Source organism: Dendrobium catenatum, unplaced genomic scaffold (assembly GCF_001605985.2).
Source record: "Dendrobium catenatum unplaced genomic scaffold, ASM160598v2 fragScaff_scaffold_133, whole genome shotgun sequence".
Classification (NCBI taxonomy): domain Eukaryota; kingdom Viridiplantae; phylum Streptophyta; class Magnoliopsida; order Asparagales; family Orchidaceae; genus Dendrobium; species Dendrobium catenatum.
Genome location: NW_021318595.1, coordinates 14,918,564 through 14,938,148, shown reverse-complemented (window position 1 = coordinate 14,938,148; position 19,585 = coordinate 14,918,564). Strand labels below are relative to the sequence as shown.

General features: G+C 35.5%; 1 protein-coding gene across 1 annotated transcript in view; it reads right to left on the bottom strand.

Moving 5' to 3' along the window:
* Positions 1-19,347, bottom strand: part of LOC110106848 (protein disulfide isomerase-like 1-5) — a 64,519-nt gene extending 45,172 nt beyond the window's left edge. Inside the window, exons 1-2 of the mRNA XM_020836902.2 lie at positions 18,703-19,347; positions 6,323-6,452 (exon numbers count right to left, since the gene is read on the bottom strand). Coding sequence (XP_020692561.1) covers positions 6,323-6,452; positions 18,703-19,181 — 609 coding nt within the window. The 5' untranslated portion in view covers positions 19,182-19,347. The remainder of the gene's footprint in view (positions 1-6,322; positions 6,453-18,702) is intronic.
* Positions 19,348-19,585: the final 238 nt, after the last annotated feature.

The following is a 19,585-nucleotide window of genomic DNA, read 5'->3' as shown; positions in this document are numbered from 1 at the left end:
AGTTCTTAATTGCTTCAGCAAATGTATTAATCTGTTGTTGCAAATTATTCAATTGTTGCATAAGGTTTTGCCAATCACCTGGATTATTAGCCATTTCAGAGAATACAAAAGATTCGCCAAACAAAGCCAACAAAAAAAATCAACCAAGAATGAGAACTTACTCTGATACCAAAACTCATGTATGCAACTTGAAACAAAAACACAAAGAGAGAACAAAGAGAATCAAGATTCACTTCTTTTAGAAATTTAAGACACCACTTAGAGAACAAAATAGGCTAAATAAACAACTAAAATTCAGAATAGAGAAGAAGCGATCATCCAACAAACCAAAGCAAAAGAAAGTTAGTAAAAGAAACAAACTAAAACAAACAAACGCTATCCTCAGAACATCCTACAAGAAGACTCCTTACATGCACCGATTGTAGGAATATATATTTCAGATAATGTTTAGATATGCAAACCAAGGGTCCACCACTGCAAAGGGGTTCAACGTCCTACCAAACTCCTTCAGCAAATGCCACCAAAACAGCCAACAAATCTTACCAACGGAACCAGAAGAAAGATACAGGTGGAGTGGAACTTGCGTAGAGAAGAAAGAGATTAGAAGCCCAGACAAAGGGTGGAGAAGCTCGCAAGCCTTCCAAGAGGTAGAAGAGGAAATGGACAAAGCTCTCATGCTTTTCCAAGAAGAACCCGCAGGTTATAGCAACTTTGCTCTCAATATTCACCAACTTATTTCATCTCAAAGCATCTCATATATATAAGCAATAGAGGGGAAACTAAACAGCCCAAAAAAAAACACTTCAATTCCACACATAAATGGGGAATTGAAAGGCCAACAGTTCCTATACAGAAATCCCAAACGGCACAGCAAAGCAGAAGAAAGGAGGCCATGGTTCTAGCAACCAAGCATAGGAATCAAGCAGGCAAATCTCGAGTCCAGCAGCCAAGTTCATTTCATGGTAAAAAGGGGGCCACGAAAGTAAAGAAGGCAACAAACCGAAGGGTCAGCAGCAACCCGTGGGAGGAAAACTAGTAGGAAAACTGCAGCAGCCCAAGAGTCAAAAGGAAGATGAAAGAACAAGTTCCACTCATCAAATCTAGCTCCTTTTTCTTTAATTTCATAACTAAACATCAGCTCATAATGAGCTTCACCACTACATGATTATAATGAGCTGGCACTACTAGAAATCCACCAACCCAAGCTCAAACCACTAACAGCCAAGGCCGACCCGAAACCAGCAAACTTCCCCAAAGGACATGATGGACCCCAAAACCAGCAAACCCAAGGTAAGCATAATCCAAACAAATTCCTACCATGATCATTGGATTTACCACCATCATTGGATAGCTTAAAAACAAAACAAAAAAATAGAAAATATAACTAATATTGTTCAAAACAAAAATAATGCAAAAATCTAAATGCATCACAAGTAGAAACCCGCATGTAATCTTCTGATTTAAGTGCACAAAATAAATTGTTCAAGCATTTGTCGTTTAGTTGTGCTAAGTCACGTTCTTCTACTGTCCAGTCCACAAAAGCTGTTTCAACTCTAACTCCGTCAACTAGTCTAGTTGGTTTTGTATACCTTCCTGAACTAAGATCCACATACGATAATCAAGTGACTGTAAAAATGTAGACATACGTGTTTTCCAAAAATCAAAAGAAATATTGTCGAACAATGGAGGTCTAGTTTTAGAGTAACCCTCAGGTGTATTTCGATTTCCAAATGTAGTCATCTACGTTAATTAAAAAGTAGTCTAAACTTATGATTTTGAAACAAGGCTCTGATACCACTTGGTGAAACTTGTTCACTATGAATTAGGTTGTTAAACCTAAGCTTATGTCCCAGCGGCTAACCAAGAGGGGGGTGAATTGGTATTTAAAAAATTTTACCCTCTTTTAAAATTTAAAATCGAGAATTTAATTTTAGTGAATTTTATAAAAAAAATTTTTCAACCACAAGTTAAAAACAGTAAAACAAAGATAAAAGCAGCGAAAAAATAAAAGACATGAGATTTATAGTGGTTCGGTCAAACACGACCTACATCCACTCCCCGGAGGCACCCTCCGAGTATTGCAGTAATACAACTAGTGACTCTTTTTTTGCACCCACAGCAAGGCGGAGAATGCTTTACAAAACTCTCTTCCACCACTATTCGGTGCGGCAGAGAACCATCGTCCTTTTACACTCTTCCCAGTGTTAACAGAGAACCATTCGTCCTTTCACTCTCCCAGTGTAGGCAGAGAACCCTTCGTCCTTTCACACTCTCCTAGTGTGGACAGAGAACCCTTCAGCTGTTCACACTCTCCTGGTGTGGGCAGAGAACCTTTCGGCTGTTCACACTCTCCTAGTGTGGGCAGAAAACCCTTCGGTTGTTCACACTCTCCAAGTGTCGGCAGAGAACCGGATCTCCTTGACAGATCTTATTCACAAGAAATCTAGAAGGAAGAGAGAAAAGAGTGAAGTAATCAAAAATCAAAAGTAGAAACTCTTACTTTTGAGTATCAAGTGAAACCTTCACACTCCAGTAGAAAGAATTCTCCTTAAAACACTCTCTCACACTCTTTCCTTGACTCTCCTTTCAATTGGCATGAAGATCAGTAGGCAAAAAGATTAAGTGGCAGTTTATATTGGACTTTATATAGGAAAGACACAAAAAATCGTCCAAAAACTGCTTAAATTCAAGTCTGTCAGCAGGGAATCGTCCCGTACGATCGTGGATCGTCCCGGACGATGTTACTTAATTCAGTTGGAAACGAACCCAATATATATTGGACCGAATTGACAACGTACACATTAATCGTCCCGTATGAACTAGGTTTGTCCGGTACGAACGGTTATACTATAGGTCGGTTCCGAAATCTGTAGGAAGTTGCCAATTTTTTATAAGAGTCAGTTCGCTTCGTCCTGGGACGAATATGTGTTCGTCCGGACGAAATTTTTACAGATGACATTTCGTCCAGGGACGAATTGGAGTTCGTCTGGACGAAATTTTTCCATAGAGCATTTCGTTCTGGCATGAATATAAATTTCATCTGAACAAAAATTTTACATAGGATATTTTGTCCTGGGACGAATTGGAGTTCTTCTGGACGAAATTTTCCCAGAGAGCATTTCGTCCAAGCACGAATATAAATTTCGTATGAACGAAAATTTTCCAGAGGAGATTTCATCCTGGGACGAATAAAAATTCGTCCTGGATGATCAGAACTTAGAAAAATTTTCGTCGCTTCCTGTTTGTTCCATTGCTCTTCCGAGGAGATAACTGACTTGATCGTCCCGTACGAACTGTATTCGTCCCGTACGATCGGTATAATTTTTTAAAGATCTTGTTAAGTGTGTGTGTGTGTTTACACAATTACAATCACTCCCTCTCAAACTCAATACAAAGAAAAATACAAGATTCAATTTACAAACTATCTTATGTTGAATTTGATTTGAAGTCGTCATTAGTCTGGAGTTCAAATTTCCTGAAATGTTAGTCCACACAAGAGCAAAAACAAATTTTTCAAAAAAAAGTTAGGAGATAACAAAACTTAAAACAATAATATTTGGAATCATCAAAACTATACAAGTTGCAAGAATGTAAAACATGCAAATAGCAACTCTCTTAACAATTTCTCGTTGTTTTCCCGAAATCAATAGGATTTACTTGAAATCTTTAAGTGTTTTCTATCAAATTAGTATCAAAGCAAATTTTGGGACCTTTTGGGGGCTGTTTTTGTGAATTTCAGTAGCTGTTTATGTGCTGGATAAAGAGAATTTTGTTGTTTTTTGGAATCGAGATTCATATATTAAGTCCAACAAAAATTCGAGCAGCCAAGAAAGTGGATGCATTTGAGGAATGCCTCAAAGGGGATATCAGACAAATGAAATCTCAAATTTCATATTTAAAAACTCAAGTTTGAGATTTAAGGAAAGAAATTTCAGTCATCAATGATAAAATCAATTCAAATTTTTTCACTCTGGGGAGATGTTGAAGAAACTGCTCGAGGGCCAAAACAAAAAAATGTCGTTGGAGGTGACTTAGGTAAGGAAAGTCACCGATAGCCAGGAAAGTGGAGAAAACTCTGAGCCAATAAGTCAAAGGGAAGATCAGGAGGTGGAGACTCGAAAGAGAGAATAGAGAATACCTTCCCTAGAGCCTATTCCAAAGGAAGAGCCAGGTAGATAGTATGGGAGAAGCGTAAGGAGATAGTGCAAGAATAAAGGGGTGCTGAATTTGAGAGGAAAGGACAGATTTTGAAAGGGAAAGAAGAGATTATGACTGAAAGGGGGCTGAATTTGAAAGGAAAGGGGTTTATTATGATTCAAGGGGTGCTGAATTTGAAAGAAGAAGATTGGAAGTTGATGAAGGTTTGGGTATAGGTATGAGAGTAGAAGGGATGACTGGGACACTTGGGGAGAACCATCCCCTTGGGGGATAGGAAATTATGGAGGCAGCAGAGGGAACGGAGGCGATCCGAGGGTTATGAAACTGAAGATGCCAATCTTTGAAGAGGAGGATGCGCACGGGTGGATCTACAAGGTTAAAAGATATTTTATCGTCAATGAGTTACCGGAGGAAGAAAAACTAACGGCAGCAAGCCCTATGTTTGGAAGAGAAGGCTTTGGCTTGGTACCAATGGAGGGATATGCAATGACCCATACGGAGTTGGAGGGAGTTCAAGGATTGTTTGGTAGAACGTTTTAGAACCAGCAGAGGAGGATACTTCTACGAACAGTTCTTCGCCTTGACATAGGATGGTTCAATGATAGAGTACCGAGAGAGGTTTGAGTACCATGCTAGTTGATTGGACCGTCTTTCTAAGATGGTATTAGAGGGGAACTTCATGAAGGGACTGAAACCATATATCCAGGCAACGGTTACAGTGATGAGGCCTCGTGACATGGGAGAGGCTATGGAGCTAGCACAGTAAGTGGAGGATCAAAGGCATCTGGAGAGAGGAACGAGAGGAAGCAGTTTCATAGGCTCGTACAGGATGACCACCACGGTATTGACATCCAATGAGCCAACACCGGACACTCTTTGAGGGACTTTGAAGGAAAAGACTGCAGAAGGAAGATCTGGGGACAACTTCAAGAAGCTCACAGAAACAGAATTACAGGAGAAGAGGGCGAATGTGCTCTGTTTCACATGTGACGAGAGGTATACTCCAGGGCACAGGTGTAAGGACCAAACTCTTCAGATTCTTACCGTTTGTGATGATGAGGGAATGGAAGGGGGCGTCGTCTTTCCACCTTGCAGACAAGTTGAGTTTTTGGGAGGGGAGTATTGCTAGACCGGACCATTGAGCAGGTCCATATGGGACCGACTTACGGGTGAAACAAGCAAACTTTTCCGCATTTCCTGTAGGCGCCGAATGCACCGCCGGGACAAAAATAGCTATTTAGGAAGGTTTTTTGAGGAAGTTATGAGGGAAATTTGAATGTAGGGATTGTTTAGATATTTCTTTTTGGATTGCATGCATTAAATAGTTTGTTTTCCTAGGGTTAGGGCATCTTAAATTTGGGCTGAAATTTGAGATCTCTTAGATTTCGATTTTTCGGCTCTAGTAGCATCTAAAGATTTGGGAGAGATAGATCCTCCTCTCGAATAGTGTATCAATTGCATCTTGCTATTTTTCTTTCCATTCTATTTGATTTCTTGCAATAAAATTACTATTTTCTCTGATTTTTATTGGAGATGGTAAGAGATTTCTCGTTGTTTTCCTGAAATTGATAGGATTTACTTGAAATCTTCAAGTGTTTCCTATCACTTTACTCTTAGAGACAAGATATGATATGAGCATATACGTAAAAAGGTTGGAGTAGCTCTAGTGGAAAATAAGATTACATAGAGTCACCTTAGATGGTTTGGTTATATAAAACGACGACATTCCGATGAGCCGGTTAGGAAAGTAGATGTAGATTTGACTTATATTACGAAAGGTAAAAGTAAACCTAAAAAAGATTTGGTTAGAAGATATTAGAAATGGCCTTTCTTTATTAGATTTAGATGAGAATTTGACTCTTAACATAACACAATGGAGAAAAAGGATTCATATAGCTCATCCCACATAATAGGAGAAAGGCTTGTTGTTATTGTTGTATGCAAGAGAACATCACTAGCAGAGTTTTGCAGGATAATATCAATGACGTGTCAGATACATCTATTTAAATTTGGATATTCTATTAAATACTACTGTAAAAGCCAAGGACTTTGGACATCAAAATGGTCCAAACATCAACTAGCAGAAAGTCAGTGCTAACGTATACAGTCAAATTTAATTATAATGCAAACCACAATGCTAATGCAACATTACATGGTTACCCACCTCATAGCTCTCAAAGAACCCTATAACATGTATCTGATGTTTTTTAAGGAACTTCTCGGCTGCTATTACTGAAGACAATCTTATTAAAGGCGAACCAGTCTTCTTTCTAACCCAAATCAATATTTCATCCCTGAAAAGGAAACAGAATAAACAGTTACTCAACCCACAACCATTGAGCCCATAAAGCTAGATCAATCAATTTGTTGTGGTCAGAATTAAATTACCATGAATACGAACTGACAATTTAGATGCACTTATGATGAAATGCTTGCAAATAAAATAGAAGGATGATTCAACACAATTGAATTTAAAATATCTGAGGGCATATTTGATAACCACAATCAATAACAGAAATAATGGTCAAGAAATTATGAGTTAAGGCCATTTCCTAAGAAATAAAATTCATCATAGATTTCGGACAACAAAAGCACTTACCTAAGGACAAAATCTGAACGCATAAACGGAGTGTAATTTTGGATGCTTGGGAAATTTTACTGGTTTTGCTACTGGACACAGCTCAAAAAGGGCCCAGGTGGTAAAACTTTCCCACATTGGTTAAATAATTTCAAGTTTTCAACCTAGCCAAGCAACCTAGCTGTCATGCCCCATTTTGATCTCGTTAATTTAATCATAAGGCTAAACTGAGACGGACAATACAATCAAAGTTATTTCTTACCAACACATATCTTGACTTAACTAATTATAATTGAATGAGTGAAAACATATAGATAATCACAAAAATATAACTTAAATTTTTCTAACATTGAACATAAAATTTGATTTGAAAACATGCATAAATAGAATTGTCAAATGGAATACAGAGCTTTTAAAAAACTTTCAATATAAATTCATATGTACAAAAATATTTAATTTACATCATACACATCTTCGTCTATACTACATCCAAAAGCTATGGTGTAGAACAAAAATGATCATTTGAGTACAACCCCAACCATTCCTTCCCTTGCATGAAACCACATTTAAATATGTGAGGAGTTACACGCGTGGGATAAAAAATTCCAATATAAAGTTTAAAAATACAAAAAAAGAATATAACTTAGTGCATTGATCATATAAACTAATATAATATGAAAATTTATCTTCATAAATATAACTTAGTGCAACACTTCTAAGTCAAAACTTACTTCGATGATAAAAAATTTAAAATATTTGATAATAAGTAATGATCATGAGTATCTATGAAATAGTGAAATAGTTTTGTAAGATGTGCAATCGTTTAATGCAATATACAAATCAATAACTGGTATGAAATTATATTCTATTATTTTCTCCTTAATATATAGTTTTCAATTTTTTAGAAATATTATGTAATATTTGAATATGCTTTTAGCATATTTATATTATTTGTACGTCACATAGCCCATCAACCATAATAATCAACATTGCATTTATTCATGGACCCTCAATACAAAGTTGGACAATTCCAACTTAATTTAACATTGAGAGTTGAGAATCATTTTTATTTCTCTATTGAAAATGATCTCGTAAAAATTTTTTCCTCCCACTTCACAAGTCCGCGGAGTATGTCAATCAATCCAACATGACATAATATTTTATTAACTCGCATTGCTATTAACCTCATTTTTATAAGCATTTAAAATTACTTTGAATTTTTAAGCACAAGCTGAGATCAACCTATATCATAATGTACCCAAAGTATTACATCAACAACAACAACAAATCAAGCATTTATCCCACTACGTGGGGTCGGCTACATGAATCCTTTTTCTCCATTGTGTCCTATTAAAAGTTAAATTATAGTTTAAATCTAATAAAGAAAGATATTTTCTAATATTTTCTAACCAAGTCTTTTTAGGTATGCCTCTACCTTTCTTAACATAAGTCAAATCTAATACCTCCTCTACTTTCCTACCGGGTCATCGCGCAGGCCACATACTTTATGTGACCAACCATCTAGGCGACTCTCTCTAATCTTATCTTCTACTGGAGCTACTACTCTAACCTTTTCACGTATATGCTCATTTCGTATCCTATCTCTAAGGATAAAGCCACTCATCCACCTGAGCATCCTCATCTCTATCACACTTAACTTAGTATTATGCTTCTCTTTTAATAGCCAACATTCGGCACCATAAAGCATTGCAAGCCTCACCACCATCTTATAGAATTTTCCATTAAGTTTGAGGGGTACTTTTTTATTCACAACAACAAGCCCGATGCATTCCTCCACTTCAAACATTCAACTTGAATTCTACTGATAATATCCCTATCTATTTCACCATCACTCTGAATAATAGATTCAAGATATCTAAAATGTGTGCTCTTTTAATGACTTGATCGCCAAAGTCACAGTCCCCTCACTAGGTCTATTACTACTAAAATTACACTCCATTTATTCCTTTTTAGATCTGCTCAAGTGAAAACCTTTAGACTCTAAGGTTGACCTCAATAATTCAAGTTTACCTTCAAACTCCTCTCTAGTCTTATCAGCAGAACAATATCATCAGCAAAAAGTATACACCAAGGTACATCCTCTTGCAAATGTCTAGTGAGAAATCCATGACTTAAAGCAAAAAGATATGGGCTTAAGGCTGATCCTTGATGTAACCCCAACCGAAATAGGAAATACTTGGTCAAACCACCGTGTGTTTGAACACAAGTAATAGCTCCTGCATACATATCCTTAATGATTTGAATATACCATTATGAACTCCTTTCTTTTCAAGAATTCTCCATAGCACTTCTCTTGGAACATATGATGCACGGACACGGACACGGCGACACGGACATGACACGACACAGACACGGCTTTTTTTGAAAATATAGGACACGGGTATGGCGCGGACACGGCAATACATTTTTTTATATAGTGTATATATATTAATGTAATATCATATTAAAAATGACAAACAATAATAATGAATGACATTAAAACTTGTCTAGCTTATAATATAAATATTTATTATAAATATTCTAGTACACCACAAATATAAGCAAATAATCACTTACTACAACATCAAGCATTCAAGCTTCAACTATTAGGATTAGCTTTAGAAGTTTGTTTTTGGTCTTCAATATCATCATCATTGAATATCACCACTTTCAACTCTGGTTCAACAAGAGAAAGATTTGTAATTGTGCAAAAAGAGAGTAGATGAAAATACCTTCACTGCGAAAGAGAAATGAAAATGCAAATATTCGATGAATGGGTATTAAATGCAGACGTTGATTTGGTGTTGTGGATATGAAATAAGAATTTTAGTTTAAATCTCGCAAAATATAAGAAATTATATTTTTAAAAAAATTATAATATTTAAGATACGTGTGTCGGACACGCGTGTCCAATTTGTTTTTAATATTTTTTTAATCGGACACGTTTTCGACGTGTCCGACACGTGTCGGAGGAGTGTCGGACGAGTGTCGTGTCGGACACGGTGTCGGACACTGCACGCCTCTTTGAGGAGAAGTGTCGGTGCATCATAGCTTGGAACAAATGTAAAAATTTATATATAAATGTTTAATATGTATAATCAATTATATTAATGCCTAACACAATATGTTTAAAATGTATTTGAATATTTTTAACACTGTCATTGTCAGTTCCCAAGTCCTTGATGAGAAATGTTAAGGGTTGCATTAGGTCATCGACAAAAAGCGTAAAACTTGTCGAATAGTCATAACATGAATTATTTAATACATTGTGTTAAAGCTATGGCGTTCCCTGAAAGTGACGCGTTGTATGGCCTGAATACAGAGACAAGTAAGCAAGGGCCGATGCACTGGCGCCAGGGTGTAGTGTTTAATAAGCAAGGGTTCTCATATCATGGACGAATGTGGGCAAAGAAGCTAATCCATGAAACTAAAATTACAATAGAAACTTGAAATATATGTTCCCTTATATGCAAATTAATGGAATTAATAGATATTATGATCCATAGGAGATAAAAAAATATGCATTCAAGAAACTAAATGGGTTGGAGAGAAGGCTAAAGAGATCAACAGTTTAGAATTTAAAACTATGATATTCTAGTAGGAGTCATACTAGAAATGGTATAGGTGTGATTATAGATAAGAGTTTGAAGAATAATATTGTAAAAATTAATAGAATTGGAAATAGAATTATAGCATTAAAAATTGTTATTGATGCTAAGATTATTAATAATATAAGCACTTATGCTCCTCAAGTAGGTTTGTGATGCGAACAGCTAGATAGAAAAAGCCACAAGGGGAGAACACTAAGACAAGTAGAACCTTTCTCGATTCAAAACTTAGAATGCCAACATCAAATAAACTTCAAAACAAACGAAAGCCAAACAAACGAAAACTAAATTAAAAAAAATTAGCTACCCTAAAAACAACCGACAAGCGGTCACCTCACATACAACGAAAATGAAAAAGCCACAAGGGGAGAACACTAAGACAAGTAGAACCTTTCTCGATTCAAAACTTAGAATGCCAACATCAAACAAACTTCAAAACAAACGAAAGCCAAACAAACGAAAACTAAATTAAAAAAAAATAACTACCCTAAAAACAACCGACAAGCGGTCACCTCACATACAACGAAAATAGTAGGCAATATAAAAGATGTGCTTAAGGGCATGCAAACCAAGGGTCCACCACAGCTACTTGGGCCAACATACACCAAAACTCCTCTGGCAAATGCTACCAAACTGGCCAACCAACACCTCCAATAGCTCAAGAAGAAAGATACAAGCAGAGTGAAATTTGCGGAGAGAAGAAAGAGATAAGAAGCCCAAGACGAAATTGTAGAGAAGAGAAGAGAGTTGGAACAAGCTCTCAAGCTTTCCAAATGAGAAACCCTCAGGTTTTTAAAGACTTTGCTCAGCAATCAACAACCTTTTCATGCACCAAAACATCTCATATATATAAGAGAAAAGGGGCAGCCAAATAGCCCAAAACTACCTCCAATCGATCCAATCATAACATGGGAAATAAAAGGCCAACAAGCAGTCCAAGAGAAGCACCCAAAGGGCCACAAGAGGGACAAGAACAGGCGGCCAGGGGAACAGGTACAGGCAGCCAGGGGAGAAGAACCAGCCACGGGATAGGAGCCAGGCGAGAGAAACCGAAGGGCCACAGAGAAGGGGAAAGAGCAAAAACCACTCCACTTAATGAGCTAAAAAGGAGGAGAACTACCCAAAATAATGAGCTGAAAAAATAGCAGCTCAACATTAATTAGCTAGACATAGCAACTCCTAAAAACACAGCCAAAAACAGAGCAACCAAGCCCAAACCGAGAACCGACCAGCAGCCCAAGAGCCAAGGCACCAAAATAGCTAGCACACCCAAGGATTGTCAAGCCCAAAGCACAACCTAATCATGATCATTGGTTGCCTTCCATCATAGGGTAGCATAAAAAAATCAAAAATAACTATAGAATTCAAATTACAATAACAACTAAAATTTGCATGCATCAATTTAAATGTGCTCAAAATTAAAATTTTGGAATGACCTAGAAGAATTAATATAAAAGATGCATCTCGAAGAAAGAGTTTTTATTAGAGGATATTTAAATGGGCATGTTAGTAGAGAGGTAGATGATTTTAAAATCATTCATGGTGGCTATGATTTTAGAGTGACTAATGAAGGTGGTTAAACTATACTGTATTTTAGTAGCAACAGACCTAGTGAGGGATTGTGACTTTGGGCAATCAAGTCATTAATAAGAGTACACATTTTAGATATCTTGGATCTATTGTTCAGAGTGATGGTGAAATAGATGGGGATATTATTAGCAGAATTCAAGTTGGATGGTTGAAGTGGAGGAATGCATCGCACTTGTTGTGCGATAGAAAAGTCCCCTTCAAGGGAAACTTCTATAAAATGGTGGTGAGACCTGCAATGCTTTATGGTGCTGAATGTTAGCCATTAAAAGAGAAGAATAATACTAAGTGTTGCATAGATGAGGATGCTTAGGTGGATGAGTGGCTTTACCCTTAGAGATAGGATACGAAATGAGCTATACGTGAAAAGGTTGGAGTAGCTCCAGTGGAAGATAAAATTAGAGAGAGACACTTTATATGGTTTGGTCACATTAAACAGAGGCCTTCTGATGACCCGGTTAGGAAAGTTGAGGTATTAAATTTGACTTATGTTAAAGAAAGGTAAAGGTAGACCTAAAAAGACTTGGTTAGAAAATATTAGAAATTATCTTCCTTTATTAGATTTAAATGAGAATTTGACTTTTAATAGAACACAATGGCACAAAATGATTCATGAAGTCCACCCCATGTAGTGGGACAAAGGCTTGATATTGTTGTTATAATTTTGTAATTGCTAATACCTTATTTGAGAAAAGAGATGAGTATCTCATCACTTATAAGAATGGATATAATAAAACTCATATTAATTATTTTCTTATAAAAAAATAGACGATTTGGATTGCAATCATATAAAAATAATGAATGGACAAGAGAAAAAAATAGATTGAGATATTAATTCATGACGCACACAACCAAATCCCCAAAATGCAAGCAAGCAAACAAAATGCAAGCGATAATGAAAGAGCAAGATCCAACGATAGCACATTCATGTGAACAATTGTCATGTCGAACCTTACACATTTAAAGCAATTGCAGTCACATGAATGGGTTCCGAAAGAGGATGAGATGGTCCAACATATAAAGAAGTGCCCCATGTGTCATACATGCAAATTATTTAAAAAAAAAAAACTAGTACAAATCCCATGAATAAGTTGTACACCCTGTGAATAAACAATAAACAATGTACCTCGTGAACAAACATTTTTCAACAGAGATAAAACAGTGCATTGTTGCATTTCATGGGTAGTATAACCATTTTGACAAACTGCATGAGATGCAATAAATCACCGCAAGGTAATTTTAACCACTGGTTCACTAAATGTACAGTGCGAGTATACTGTTGACTGTACAAGTGCACTACATAAGAGCACCGAAAATCATGCAAGTTTACAAATGAATCACATAAATAGATCAAGTTACGTGCAAGTATATTAAGTATGTAAGCACATTGCATAAATAACTCCTGAAATATGCAAATACATTATACAAATACATCAAAAAATTGTGTAACACATCAAACAATTAAAATCAAAATACCCAATATGTACTCCGCCCAATGCATTAAATTTATAAATCTTGGTTCTAAGAATGTTATGTGTGGCAGAGATGAGGATGCTCAGATGGATGAGTGGCTTTACCCTTAGAGATAGGATACGAAATGAGCATATACGTGAAAAGGTTGGAGTAGCTCCAGTAGAAGATAAGATTAGAGAGATTCGCCTTAGATGGTTTGGTCACATAAAACGGCGGCCTTCCGATGACCCGGTTAGGAGAGTAGAGGTATTAGATTTGACTTATGTTAAGATAGGTAGGGGTAGACCTAAAAAGACTTGGTTAGAAAATATTAGGAATGACCTTTCTTTATTAGATTTAAACGAGAATTTGACTTTTAATAGGACACAATGGAGAAAAAGGATTCATGTAGCCGACCCCACGTAGTGTGATAAAGGCTTGATGTTGTTGTTGTTGTTGTTGTTGGTTCTAAGAATGTTATGTGAGGTTAAAAGCAAGTTAAACTAAAATTTGCATTTTTTTTTAAATTTGAAATTTAAATCCCACATGTGCTCCAATGAATTCACTAAATAACTTGAATATAACATCTGAGAATAACGGGTAGGATTAAAAGTAAAGTCGAACTAAAAATTTTCTTTTAAAATTGAAATACAAGCATTGCTCTACCCAATACATCTTAATGTTGTGGTCCGAGAATACTACATAGATTAAAAATGATATTAACTAAGCCTGAAATTTGTCAAATTCATCTTGTCATTTAATGTTTGCGTATCTCTTTTTAAATCTAAAATTAATCACATGTGCTCCAACTAATGCACCAAACTCTTCATCTTGTTGATCGGGAAAGTTACGCAAGCTAAAATTGAAATAAACTAAACTCGAAAAATGCATGATTGCTCTTTTAATTTAAAGTTTACATATCTCTTTTTAAATCTTAAATTACCTGCATGTGCTCTAACCAATGCATCAAATTCCTAAATCTAATGTATGCAAATTTTGCACTCATTCAAATTGAAGTGAACATAAATTTCAAGTTCGATCCTCCTTAAAAGGAGAGTTAACAAGACTTAAACCAAATGAATGAATAAATGATCTTGAAAGTCAAACAAATATTTGATTTTACGATTGTATTAAGCCTTCAATGTTTTATATAATGGAAATTCATTACAAAATGTAAACTCTTGAGTGCCTGTATGAAAATTTACAAAATTGATACTCAAACTCGACCCTTTGTCGACACGCAGACATATTTGACAAAGTTCAAATAATAAAATAAAATTACTTAAACTTCTGATGATGGTCACGTAAATTGAAAAATATTAACAAAAGAAAATTTACAAAATTGATACTCAAACTCGACCCTTTGTCGACACACAGACATATTTGACAAAGTTCAAATAATAAAATAAAATTACTTAAACTTCTGATGATGGTCACGTAAATTGAAAAATATTAACAAGAGAAAATTATAGAAACTTTCATAGGGTTCATCATCATTCCTCACACCATCCACTTTAAATGCAATATGATAAATTTCAAAATCTCAATGCCAAATTGGCTACTACCATACGCTTAGTAACTAATGCCTATTTAATAACTAGCCTTAATTGAAAATTCTTTCTTATCATCATGATGGATAAGTAACCACAAAGGTTTATCTAGAACTAAATCATAACATCCTGAAAAATTGAGAGTAAAATCTCAAATATTGTCCTATCTTCAATCTAATTTTCTTTCTTAAATTTTAACTTGACTACACATTGACTATAACTCTCCTATGGCAAAAGCCAGAGCGCCAATTTTTGAAGACCACGGTAGATATAAAAAACCATATCATAATATATGTCAAATAAAGAGCTGCTACATAAGTAGAGCCAAAGTTTACACATTAATGCAGATATTGATTCATTATCTAAAGTTGAGTTGGTTGATCCTCTCTAGTCTTTCTAAAGGCTCAAAAAAATATCATTGATGACAAAACATGTAAGAATCAATTCTAACAGCAACTTGGTAAAGATAGTAGTAATCTCTGTTTTATTTTATCAAACAAAGAAAGTGAGAACAAAGAAACAGAGTGTCCTTATCCCAAGCTTGGTTTTCATACAGTTATGCATCCAAAATCCTATAAGTTTGGATTCAAAAGAAGGTTACGTGTATGCTCACCAAGCACAACATTAGCCAAATTTGACATCACTAAGTAATACATCAATGAGTTATTTGAAGTTGTAGTAAGGATATTGGTCATGTTATTTAAGGCAATTTTTACCATTAGAATCAATGATCCTCTATCAACAACAACAAAAGTATAAGTCAAGAAAAGATAAAAAGAACAACGGAACAACCTCATCAGCAAACCACTGCCAAAAGACTTATGAGTGTTTGAAAAGTCAAGAGATAGTGAAAATAAGTGAGACTGGCATGATGGGCAAGTTTCTAAGAAATTGTTTCTTTTTAATATAATGCAAAAACTTTGGCAAAAGACTAAATTTTATGCTTCGCTTTTAATAGCCAACATTTTAAGCCATAAAGCATTCCAGGACTCGTCACCATCCTCCCCTTCAACAATCCAACTTTAATTCTACTAATAATATACCCATCTATTTCACCATCATTTTGAACAATTAACCTGAGATATCTAAAACATGTACTCTCTTAAATGACTTGATTGCCCAAAGTCACAATCTCCCGCTAAATATATTACTACTAAAATTATAGTCCATGTATTAGGTTTTAGATTTACTCAAACAAAAACTTTTGACTCTAAGGTTGATCTTCATAATTAAAGTTTTTCCTTCAACCCCCTCTCTAGTCTCATCAAAAAGAAAGATATCATCATTAAAAGCATACAACATGGTACATCCCCTAGCAAATGTCTAGTAAGAACATAAGTAGTTGAAGACAGAAAAAAAACTTATTTAAGTGGAGAGAAAATAAATAAAAAGAAAGAAACAAAAAAGAAAGGGTTTTTTTTCTTTTTAATTGGGAAATTTGACATAGAATATAGAATTTTTTATCCATTTTTTAATGGAGTTGAAAAAAAGGAAGTGCATAAAATATTATAATTAATCTGGCATATACGCTATCATACAAATATAGGTTATGGGCCATTTGGTTTGCTGGAAAATGAATGGAAAGCAAAAGAAATACAGTATTAAAAAAATGCAATATATTTGAAATAATTTAAGCTATTTTGAATAGTGTAAAATATATGGAAGTATATACTTTTTTTGTTTGGCTAGAAGTAAAATTAATGGAGTATGAAGTATGATGATGGTGGTGACTGATAGGTAATGGCGATGGTGGTAGTGTGGCAGTTGATGGCTAGCAGCAGGTGGCAAGTGATGGCCAGTAGCTGCGGAAGTATGGCAAAGAATTTATAGTGTATTTGAAAATTAGTCAAATCTAAAAATTTTTCAAATACATCGAAATTGAAGTAGATGGTGAATTCTAAATACTTTAAAAAATTAATCTGCACTTCTTTTACTTAAACTAAATACCAAATTTTCAAAACCCCTATATTTGGAATAGTTTACACCCATTTTATTTCAAACCAAGCAACCCTTACTGAATTCATTTCACTCCACCTTTTGTTCATTTTAAGAGAAACAAACCCCTTCATATAGAGGAAAGACTTCCTCGCATTATTTTTCTTTCTTCTCATTTAAAACTCATAACCAAAAGAACTATTTACTTTCTCACCAATTATTTTCGTTTCTCTTCAAATCCTAACTCCCAATTAGAGTGTAGGTCTAAAGTCATCCAAAGGACGGGAGCCAAATCCACTTGAGTTGGATCAAGCATGGATTCATGCTTACTCGTAAAGAAAGAGATCTTAACCAAAACATCAGCCTCTTTCTAATATATTTTCCCTAGTAAATCTAGCTTTCATGAATAGACTAGAATATTTAGTACGAATTTCCCCTTTATTTTATTAGGATTATCTTTCATTAATTAAGTTGTAATCTCTATATTATAAATAGAGGCCTCTATACCTTGAATGATAGAGAAATCGCCATGAATAATGAAATTGAAGTATTCTCAAACTCCCTTTTTCTTTTCCTGTTGATGTTACCTGAGAACCAATAAAGGCCTAGCCTAGCTAAAGCAATCATCCACCACTCTAACAGCAAAGAACATTTACAAAATAAGAAGAACAAATCGAGAATCTTCTCCAAAAGCCTAAGCAAGCTTCTGCTCATTTGTATCGTTAATGCCAAGCTTTTGGTCCACTCAGATTATGGATTAGTGTTCATTTTTTGGTTTTAGCATGGAAGCATTTTAAAATATAATTTGAGTAAAATATGTTTAAAATACTCATTAGAGTTTCTTCAAATAAGACTTATACTATGACCAACATATACTAACCCACATCCGTGAACAAATTATGACCAATTCGTGCTCATCCATCTACAGTAATGGATTGGTTTGCAATGGCTCATGCTCCTAGCACAAACAAGCAATAGCCCTATCAGCGCCTATAATTGACTTATGATGAGTACAACCAACCCACTACTGTCAATCATTGACTCGTAATTGCCCTAACATGGCCCGTTATCCCATTTCAGGAAATATAACAAAACTTCCGGCCAAAATTAGATTTTATCAATTTTCTGGCTATTTTTTTACCAGCTCAGTTGATACTACACGCTTTTAGTGGAAACTCGGCTATGATTTTCATAATAAATAAATTAAAAAAAAAAAGTAAAATGTGACTTGACTCTATGATTTTTTTACAAATAACACGTGAAAGTAGCAAGTCGGCCATCCTAATGGCTTTTTGAGCAAAAAGTTTAGGGAAAATAAGGAAGACAGAAGTAACTTGGAAGGGTATAAATCATGTAAAAAGGAAGCAAACGAATGGCAGGGAAAAAAATTGGTACAAGTGATCGATTCTGGCCTGCGAAAAGACCATGAAGTGGTCAAATTTTCATCATTCGCATTTGAATGAGGATACCATCTCGAATTATACAATGAAATAAATGGAAGAATTACTTGGTCGATCAATGGATAAGACAATTAAAAGGAACCAAAATATCCTACTTGAAGGAACCATTTATACATATTAATTAAAAAAAAAAATAGCAGCCCACTCTTCACATTCTAGATCTACTCCTCAATATACCAATTCTAAAATTAAAAGAATGTAGATGAGAGAATTCTACCAGAAAATTGTGAAAACCTAGCAACATTGGAAGTTAAATGGTCCGCACACCTGAAACTGAGCCACCTCGCCATCAATCTTTATTGAGAAAATGAGGACTTGACTCAACAACAATAGTTCTAACAGAAAAGATGAACAGTAAAAAAAGACAGACTTACCCTGTGAATCCTCCAGTGTATGGCTTAGCACTACCATTTACAAAGAGAAGAATAGTAGGAAATCCCTTGATGTCAAGCAGCTTTGCCGCCTTAGTATAGCGCTCCGCATCAAGCTTCGCCATTACAACCGGACTTTTCATCTCCTTCAGCGCTGTGGCAGCCTCGGCAAACCTAGGCATTAACTCAGCACTCCTCTGACACCAGGGAGCATAACCCAAAACCAAAACCAGCTCATTCCCATCGATAACCCGCTTGACATTCTCGTTGTTGAGCTCGACAACGATCCTTTGGGCTCGGCTAAGGAGCTCCGCTTCTGAGGGCTTTCCTTGAGCGGCGCCGCCCTTGTCCTCCTCCTCGTCAATAGAGAGAAGCTGTTCGAGATCTTCCAAATCCTCATTAACATTGTCTGCAAGCGAGATAGAAGAAAGGAGCGAGAGGAAGAAGAGAAACGCGAGCGTTCTGCTGCTGATGGTCATCATGTCGGCTGAAGAAGTAGATTTGCTAGAAGTGTTTGGTGGGGTCTTACAGCCAAATCAAGATCGAGAGATGATGCTGGGTGAAGCAAACTCTAATGGAATATGAAGATCATAGAAACGAGAAACGAGGAGGTTCGAGTACGTGGAAGTACTAAAATTTTGAAGGTTAGATAGGTTAATGGTATGAAATAAAATGGTCTGTATATAAATTTTTTTTTTAACACAACTCTCCTTGGTTTATTGTTTGAGAGTTTAGGCTTCCAACTAAGAAATTCAAGGTTGGAGTCCATGTGTATGCGTTGTATGTGTGAGTTTGCCTTAAATGGCCTAAATGTCCCAAAAAAAAAATTTCTTTTTTATTTTTTAATGAAGGAGCTTGGGTTTGGGATAAAGTTTTTTTTTTTTTT